Source organism: Prunus persica, chromosome G4 (genome assembly GCF_000346465.2).
Source record: "Prunus persica cultivar Lovell chromosome G4, Prunus_persica_NCBIv2, whole genome shotgun sequence".
NCBI classification, from domain to species: domain Eukaryota; kingdom Viridiplantae; phylum Streptophyta; class Magnoliopsida; order Rosales; family Rosaceae; genus Prunus; species Prunus persica.
In genome coordinates, this window is record NC_034012.1 from 21,516,114 (window position 1) to 21,523,844 (window position 7,731).

The window sequence follows — 7,731 nt, forward strand, 5'->3', positions numbered from 1 at the left end:
ATGTGTGATCATAGATAGAAATTGGGCAAACATGTTTCTTGATTGTAGTTCCACTTCCCCAAGTTTAGTTTAGGGTGATAGTGGATTAATTTCTTACTCCCACAATCTTCTTGCTTTATCTTGAGGGCCCATTTGGTTCAAGGTTTAGGAGATTGAGAATAGGTTTCAAATTGCATTCCCATGTTTGGTAGGTGCACTCTTGGGAATGCAATTATGAACTCATGGGTATGGATTTCCCATGTAGGGGGGAAGTTCATACCCTTGGCTCACCTTGGGAAAGCATTTAATATAATTTTTTTGGACTAACTTACCCATATTACTTTATTTTATTTTGAGTCAAAGGCGATAGACAAATGTTATTATTTTAAAGTACTACTTTTGACCATTTAAAAAATTCTTCATATTAATAACTTTTAATAATAATAAATCAAGGGTATAGTTGGAAAACTGATCAATTTTTCATTCCTAATATTGCACAAACAAAACATGGAAATGGAAGAAAACGACATTTCCTAATCCTCATTTCCCAGCGTTCCCAAACATGGGAATATTCTCCATTCCCATCTCGTGAGATTATACATGGTAAATTTATTCTCAAAAAGTTCAATCAGTGAACCAAATGGGCCTGAGTTTCTTTTGCGCGATCTTTAGGCTTTTTCATGGTGTGAGCTTTGCTCTCTCTTTGTACACTCATAAAAGAAAACCCATTTTGAGTTTCGTTTGGGCTATATTTGGGCCCTCTTCATGTCATGGGCTTTGCTCTGTCTTAGTGTAAAGGAAAACACACCCAGCCGCTGGAGGAAGTCCGCTCCACCACCAACGGCTAGAAAATTCCAAACTCAAAACTGCAGGAAGTAACAAATCCATAAGGGGATAATACCCGTTAGATCTCGCACCAATCCAACGGCTATAATTTGATGAGAATTAGACCGTTGGAAGTAAAGTCGGTTCCGCAGCTTCAAAAAGAATCATCACAACCACAATCTGACAAAAACTTCAGAAAATCCCAAATTCCTGAGAAAGAGAAAGGGACAATCGAAAGGAATTTTAGAGAGAGAGAAAGAGGGGCTGAACTGAAGAAAGTGGCGACCATTAACGCCGAGGAAGAAGGAGAGACGCGCAACAGTCGTCTCCAGGTGTTCTTGTCGTCGTTGTTTTCGAGTCTAGGAGGAGTTTTTGGCAGTAACGGTCAAGAAAATCAAGATCTTGAAATGGCTTCCAGAGCCGTTGTTGTTGTGCCTCACCAACTACAAAGAGGTACCAATGTGCTTAGTTTAAGTTCTTCTTTGATTGGTTCTTTTGGGCATCTTTGTTTGCTTCGATAGAAAAAATAGAGATCCGTTCATTGTTGTTTTCTGTGGGTTTTACTGATCAAGTTCCAATTTTTGAAATATTTTTTTCTTTTTTGGGATTTTTGTTCATATGTCGCTATACAAAAATCTTTTATTTAATTCCTTGTCCGGTTTTTGAAAACTTTCTGTTGGCTATTTCCATCCACCTCATGATTATTTTTCTTTTATATTTTTTCATAAACAACAATTTTGTGAGTTGTATTTTCCATTTTATGTTCTGACCTCTTAAGTAAGCGTTGGTAATTTTTGGTCCATGTCATGGGAGTTAGCATTGATTTTATGTTATCTTTTCCGTTGTGTCCTAACAAATGGTTGATTCATTCGTTTGAACTTTTGTTTGATGCGGTCTGTTTGCCCATTTCAATGTGAAAACTGATAGTTTAATGGTATTTTAGAGGAAGGCAAGCAGAAGAAGGTAGCAGGAGAGGGGAAAAATAGGCAAGTTCTTCAAGACATTAGTAACCTAGTAGTAACTGCTCCTGCTGCCCAAGGGAAGATCAATGCTAAGCTTCCTGCCCCATCAGAGAAGAACAAGGTACCAATCCAATCCAAAACTTTTTTTTAATTATTTTACTTTTATTTTTATTCTTCTTCTCAATGAAGTCTTAGAATTTACTATCTCACTTTATCACAATGTTTGGCTATTGTAATTTGCAGAAACCGGTCATAGGAATAATTAATGGGGGGCCGACGGCTGGAAAATCAGGTGTTGCGAAGAAGGCTGAGGCAGCTGTAAATGAGAAGAGTGCTGTTAGTGGAAGGAAATCTAGAGAAGGAGCCTCAAGGAAGAATGCCAGGGCCTTTACATCAATTCTCAGTGCCCGAAGCAAAGTAAATTTCATTTTTGGTGGCTCAATTTTTGTTACTTTTGGTCTGCATTGTTGTATTGTCCACTGAGTTTGCTTTTCTCACAGGCTGCTTGTGGACTCACTAGTAAGCCAAAGGATCCAAAAGTGGACATTGATGCAGCTGATGCTGATAATGAGTTGGCTGTAGTTGAATATTTGGATGAAATCTACCAGTTTTACAAGCTCACAGAAGTATTGACTTGAACTCTACACTCATTCTCTCTCTTTCTGTCTCTCTGTCACTTTCTCATATTGGATTGTTATGCTTCCTTCTGATGGATGCAGGATGAGAATCGCGTGCATGAGTACATGGCTTTACAGCCAGAAATAAATGCCAAGATGAGATCAATCCTTGTAGACTGGTTGATAGAAGTTCATCACAAATTTGAACTCATGCCAGAAACCCTCTATCTTACCATAAACCTTGTTGATCGATTCCTTTCGGTTAAAGTTGTACCAAGGAGGGAGCTTCAGTTAGTTGGCATCAGCTCAATGCTTCTTGCAAGCAAATATGAAGAAATTTGGGCACCAGAGGTAGCAATTGTTGTTTGTTTGTGTATCTTGCATGTGGGTTTTCTCTCTTGGGTTTTAATTTTGAATATTAATCTTGGGTTTTGGTTGTTAAAATGGGCAGGTCAACGACTTTGTCTGCATTTCAGACAATGCTTATGGTAAAGAAAAGGTGTTGGTGATGGAGAAAGCAATCTTGGGAAAGCTGGGATGGTGCCTAACAGTTCCTACAACTTATGTCTTCCTGGTGCGCTATATCAAAGCATCATCTGCTCCATCTGATGATGAGTTGGTATGTGATTTTTGAGGTTCATGGATATTCAAGTCCATGGTGAAAACCTGTATTTAACAATTTCATTTGATTGAATTTTTTTAATTTTTTGTTTGTTGGTGATAACAAAATGTAGATGGAGAATATGGTGTATTTTCTGGCTGAACTGAGTCTGATGCACTATTCTGCTACGATTCTCTACTGCCCTTCAATGATGGCTGCTTCGGCTGTTTATGTTGCTCGATGTACCCTTGACAGGACCCCTTTCTGGACTGAGACTCTCAAGCATCATACTGGCTATTCTGAAGATGAGCTGATGTGAGCCTTTCACAATTTTCAACTCATAAATTTTTGTACTTACTAATTATTGTGACATTTAGTTGATCTTTTTTATTTTCCTTTGTATTCTGGACTCTACTGGAACAGGGACTGCGCAAAGCTGTTCCACACTTTTCATTCTGCGGCTGCAGATAGTAAGCTCAAGGCAGTCTATAACAAGTTCTGCAGCCCACAGCATGGTGCCGTGGCTCTTCTTTCACCGGCCGGTGGTAACCTTTCCGCCAAATAAACCACCATGATATTATTGTATTCTGATAGGCCATGATTAACTGCTCCTCTAGTTAGAAGTATGGGAATGGGAGATCATTTTGCTGTTATGATCCGCAGCTGTTGGCTGCTATTGTTGTTACAGGCTTACAGCCCAGCATTCTTTCTTTGTAATATTTTCGATATTCCTTTAAATGCTAATGCCACCAAGTTCTTGGTCTGGTCTTTTCTCACCATGTGCATGTCAATGGATTTGTTCTTCAGCTTAACGAGTCTCTTGTTTTGTTTTCAAATAAAATGCATGAGATGTCTGAAGAAATAACCAAAACTCGGAAGCAGAGTTGTTCAACAATTGTGACTTAACCAAGCAAGCAGATCATAGAGTGTACAACCCACAAAAAGAGAAATGAAGTGCCAAAGTTACCTCCAGGTTCCAATTCTTATTATATAAAAAGAAGATTATTAGTTTTTAAAGAGTTACATTTCATTATGACATAGAAAATCTTTCCTAAACATAAACAAATAGAAGCTTTGCTCAGCTTCATTTTTTATCTCCTTCCTCAATGACCTTTACCTTAGCCCCACAACAGCTCTTCCTAGTATGCCTCTCAACTTCAACTTCAATTTCTTTTTGATTCCATATCTCATCTTTTTTCCCAAGATCCAGCCTTCGCTCCAGGAACTCCGAATTCTCCTTCCAAACCTCTCCATTACTGTAAACCTCCTTCTTCCATATTGGAACTGATGCCTTTATCTCATCAATCACAAATTTACAAGCATCCAATGCATCAGCCCGATGAACGGCTGAGACTGCAATGAAAACACTTGTTTCACCAACTGGAACTGGGCCGAGGCAGTGGGCGACTGCAATGGAGAGGAGATTCCAGGATGATCTAGCTGATGAACAAATGGACTTCATGCACCGTAGTGCCATGGGCACATACGCTTCATATCTAAGCTCCAAGACTGTTTTGCCTTCAAAGGTGTCGCGCGTGGTACCAGAAAATGTTGCAACAGCACCTGCCTGTGGGGCACTCACATAATTGATATATTTGGCAACGTCAATTTGGTTATGCTCCTCTAAGATTTCCACAAGATCTTTGTCCTCAGAAGCCATCTTCGGTCTGTGTTCTGAAGGATTATGCAACTTTTATCTCAGAATTATCCTCTGTCGAGAATAAGGTCCTGTGGTCCAATTTCAGATAAATGATGACATATCAGCCATATTATTAATGACAGACTTGACAAATCTATCAAAGAAAAATTAGAATGTCAGTACCATATGACCCAATGAACCAAAGAGAAAAGTCTCAATTACAAAGCACAATAAAGGCCAGTTGGCTCTTGTGTATTATTTCAAGGCAGGTAGTAATCGCATAAAGTGGAATCAACCATGAAACAAGAAGCCTTTTTTAAAACAAGAGATAACTCTATCAACATACACGCATGAGATAACTCTAAAACAAGAAAGAAATATAAACTCTTACTTATCTACGGTTTACCAGTGTTTTCAAAGGCATGCCGGAGCGAGGGGGCAGAAAATCGCCCCAGGCTGTCGGCTGTTTCGCGAGTTGCACGTTTTGCGCGAGGAAGCCGTGAGGAGGCGTTGCAAGGCGTGGCCAGGCGGAGCAAGGAGCGCCAGATCTGGACGCTTCTGAACCAGAAGAAATTTTGCGAGTCTGCAAATTGGCTGCGACTCTGCGAGGAAGACGACTCGCGTGTTAGACGACGCGTGTTTTTTTTATAGGTTTATTGTAATGAAACGACGTCGTTTCGATTGCAGTGTTTTACAAAAATTTAAATGAAACGACGTCGTTTCACTTGGTGTGTTTTGAGAAAAACAAAAAAACCCCCAGTTCCTGTTTTTTTTTTTCTTACCTTTATTGTAACTAGCCCCTTAGGGTACCTTACAATTTTTTTTTTCCAATGATCCAAACTATCTATTTTTTAGGTCTTCATTCATAGATCATCCTTACAAAAAATTAGACAAATTGAAAACCGTTTTGACATCCAATTATGTCCTACAAAATCAATGAACACGATTGTGAGAATCCATATTCTTAAAAGTTCTAAAAGAAGATTAAATGTTTATAAATGTATATATATATATATATATGTACTGTTTCTATTTTAATAACTATTTGTATTAGTAAATATATATATATATATATATATACATTTGAATAACTATAAATTATATTATTTGTTTTTCTCTAAATCCTTAGATATTTCTTAGGTATTAAATATCTAAAGAAAATCTGTTTTTATCTTTCTGAGCAAGTTAACTTGGACAAAAGGATTGACATGGTAATTTTTATAATTATTATATATTCATATGAGTTTAGTCATTTTAAGGTGGAGTGGACGTGTGGGTTAGGCACATGCAAATTTCATCCTTGTCACCAATATATGTGTCATTGTTTTAAAGCTTAAAGCTTGTGTGTTTTGACAGCTCTTGTAAGAAATTAGTTAGTTAATAAATATCTTGATTTTATCTTCCTATATTCATAATTATCCTTATTCATTAAGCTTATCCATATATCTATTCTTACTTCGTGCCCAAGTTTTGTAAGAGTATAGGCCTCTCCCCTATGTTGTCAATAACAAAAACGAGAAACAAAGAAATGAAGCAAAATACAGAGAGAGAGAGATGATGATGAAATTCTTGGAAGAGATATAGGACTTAGCTTGTATTTTCTTAACTTAGAGAAATGCTTTGGAATCGAGGTAGGGATTTCTTGGGGGCCTTTACATAAGATTGATTTAATTAAATTTCGTGAGCTCTATATTATGTGTGATTTCGTGAGCTCTATATTATGTGTGATATTGTATAATGTTCTTGATATGAGATATTTATGTATTGTGAACTATTTGAATAATGTTGGCATAATTATATCATGTCATGGTAATTGGTTGGAGTTGTTGGGTGGAGAAGATAATAATGGAAAAGAGGGTAATGGATATAGTCTTTTGTGTAGTTGAGTCTAACTCTTGGCAGGTACCAGGTCTCAGGGATCCCACAGTGCACATGATTTTTATTGGGTGATTCGGGACTGGCGAAAGAGAGTTAGACAAGATGACTAACAAAAGGGGAATTATGGGATGGTTGAAATGGGTGTTAGTTCATATAAATGGGCATTCGGGACCAAGTGGTATAAGCATGGTATGGGAGGTGCAGGTCTGCTTGTCCAGTTATATGAATTAACGGGATTAGAATTGAAGTTCATTTATGCATTGTTATTAATAATATGATATTTGGCTGTGTGATTGCGTGTCACTTAATTTAGTTATATCAATCTACTGTGGTAAGGTCTCATGTCCCTACTGAGCTGCTGTTGCTCACCCCTCACCCTGTTTAATTTTTCAGATGAATTAGTAGGCAATAAAAGGACTAAACCAGTTGAGGCTGAATTAGATGAGAGTGTTAGAGCTTTATTTATTAATTGTAAACTTGTAAGATTTTGGATTTATTTTTATAAGAGAAGTTTATTTTAAACCCATGTTTTGGCTTCATGTTTCTATTTATTTTATTTTATTTTTTATTTTCTCACGCACTGGGTGCGGGGTTTTCCGCCGACCCCCGGGTCCGGAGCGTGACAACGGTGCTTCAAGAAAGTACTAAAATTTCAATAACTCAATTTAATGGTCAAATGATATCGGATTCAAGTGATTTTTTGTAGAGATGATCTTTGAATGTGTATCTACAAAATAGACGGTTTGGATTAGTGAAATACAATCCGGAGTGAGCCATACAAGGGGTGTCCCTCAAATAGGCTTATTTGAGGGATCCCTCAATGAAAGCTCTCTGTATATATGTATATATATATATATATATATATATAGGGGGCGGATCCGTGGCACCATATTTTTGACACAAGTTTTGACATAATTTTTGGGCCATTAGATTACTCTACTTTTAATGGTTGAGATTAAATCTAACATGACAAATTGTTTTAATGTTTTAAATAAACAATCATTAATTTTATTTTCTCTCATAAAAATAAAATAAAATAATTTTCTCTCTCCTCCCTTTTTTCTTGGAAACGTAATCTCTTTTCTTGGTAGTATCCTTGTTTACTTGGTATATACCTCTCTCTCTCTCTCTTTCCTGGAATCAGAAAAAAAAAAAAAAAAAAAACCTCCATCTTTTTTCCCTCTCTCTCTGTCTCTCTCCAGAAACTGCAAAAAAACCTTATGATTTCTC

General features: G+C 37.2%; 2 protein-coding genes across 4 annotated transcripts; one reads left to right on the forward strand and one right to left on the reverse strand.

Moving 5' to 3' along the window:
* Positions 885-3,760, forward strand: LOC18780642 (cyclin-B1-4). The gene is made up of 8 exons (XM_007211767.2): positions 885-1,257; positions 1,748-1,887; positions 2,010-2,183; positions 2,267-2,392; positions 2,486-2,734; positions 2,835-3,002; positions 3,118-3,299; positions 3,408-3,760. The coding sequence occupies exons 1-8, from the start codon at positions 918-920 to the stop codon at positions 3,547-3,549; spliced, it is 1,521 nt and encodes a 506-aa protein (XP_007211829.1). The 5' UTR covers positions 885-917; the 3' UTR covers positions 3,550-3,760.
* On the reverse strand, positions 3,935-5,237 carry LOC18778612 (molybdopterin synthase catalytic subunit). 3 transcript variants are annotated; one of them, XM_007212046.2, is made up of 2 exons: positions 5,030-5,237; positions 3,935-4,712 (listed from the first exon to the last, which is right to left on the reverse strand). In XM_007212046.2, exon 2 carries the CDS (start codon positions 4,642-4,644, stop codon positions 4,069-4,071), a length of 576 nt encoding a protein of 191 aa, XP_007212108.1. In that variant the 5' UTR covers positions 4,645-4,712; positions 5,030-5,237; the 3' UTR covers positions 3,935-4,068. The 3 variants fall into 3 exon arrangements, with proteins under 3 accessions (XP_007212108.1, XP_020418609.1, XP_020418610.1); XM_020563020.1 differs by having other exon boundaries at positions 3,935-4,777; XM_020563021.1 differs by having other exon boundaries at positions 5,015-5,237.

What these genes read in the sequence shown, in the direction of transcription:
- LOC18780642 (XM_007211767.2), top strand. Translation starts at nt 918, where the DNA reads ATGAGAATTAGACCGTTGGAAGTAAAGTCGGTTCCGCAGCTTCAAAAA. An exon ending in AGTTTTACAAGCTCACAGAA is followed by an intron (nt 2,393 to 2,485) that starts GTATTGACTTGA and finishes TGATGGATGCAG; the next exon opens with GATGAGAATCGCGTGCATGA. An exon ending in AAGAAATTTGGGCACCAGAG is followed by an intron (nt 2,735 to 2,834) that starts GTAGCAATTGTT and finishes TAAAATGGGCAG; the next exon opens with GTCAACGACTTTGTCTGCAT.
- LOC18778612 (XM_007212046.2), bottom strand. Translation starts at nt 4,644, where the DNA reads ATGGCTTCTGAGGACAAAGATCTTGTGGAAATCTTAGAGGAGCATAAC.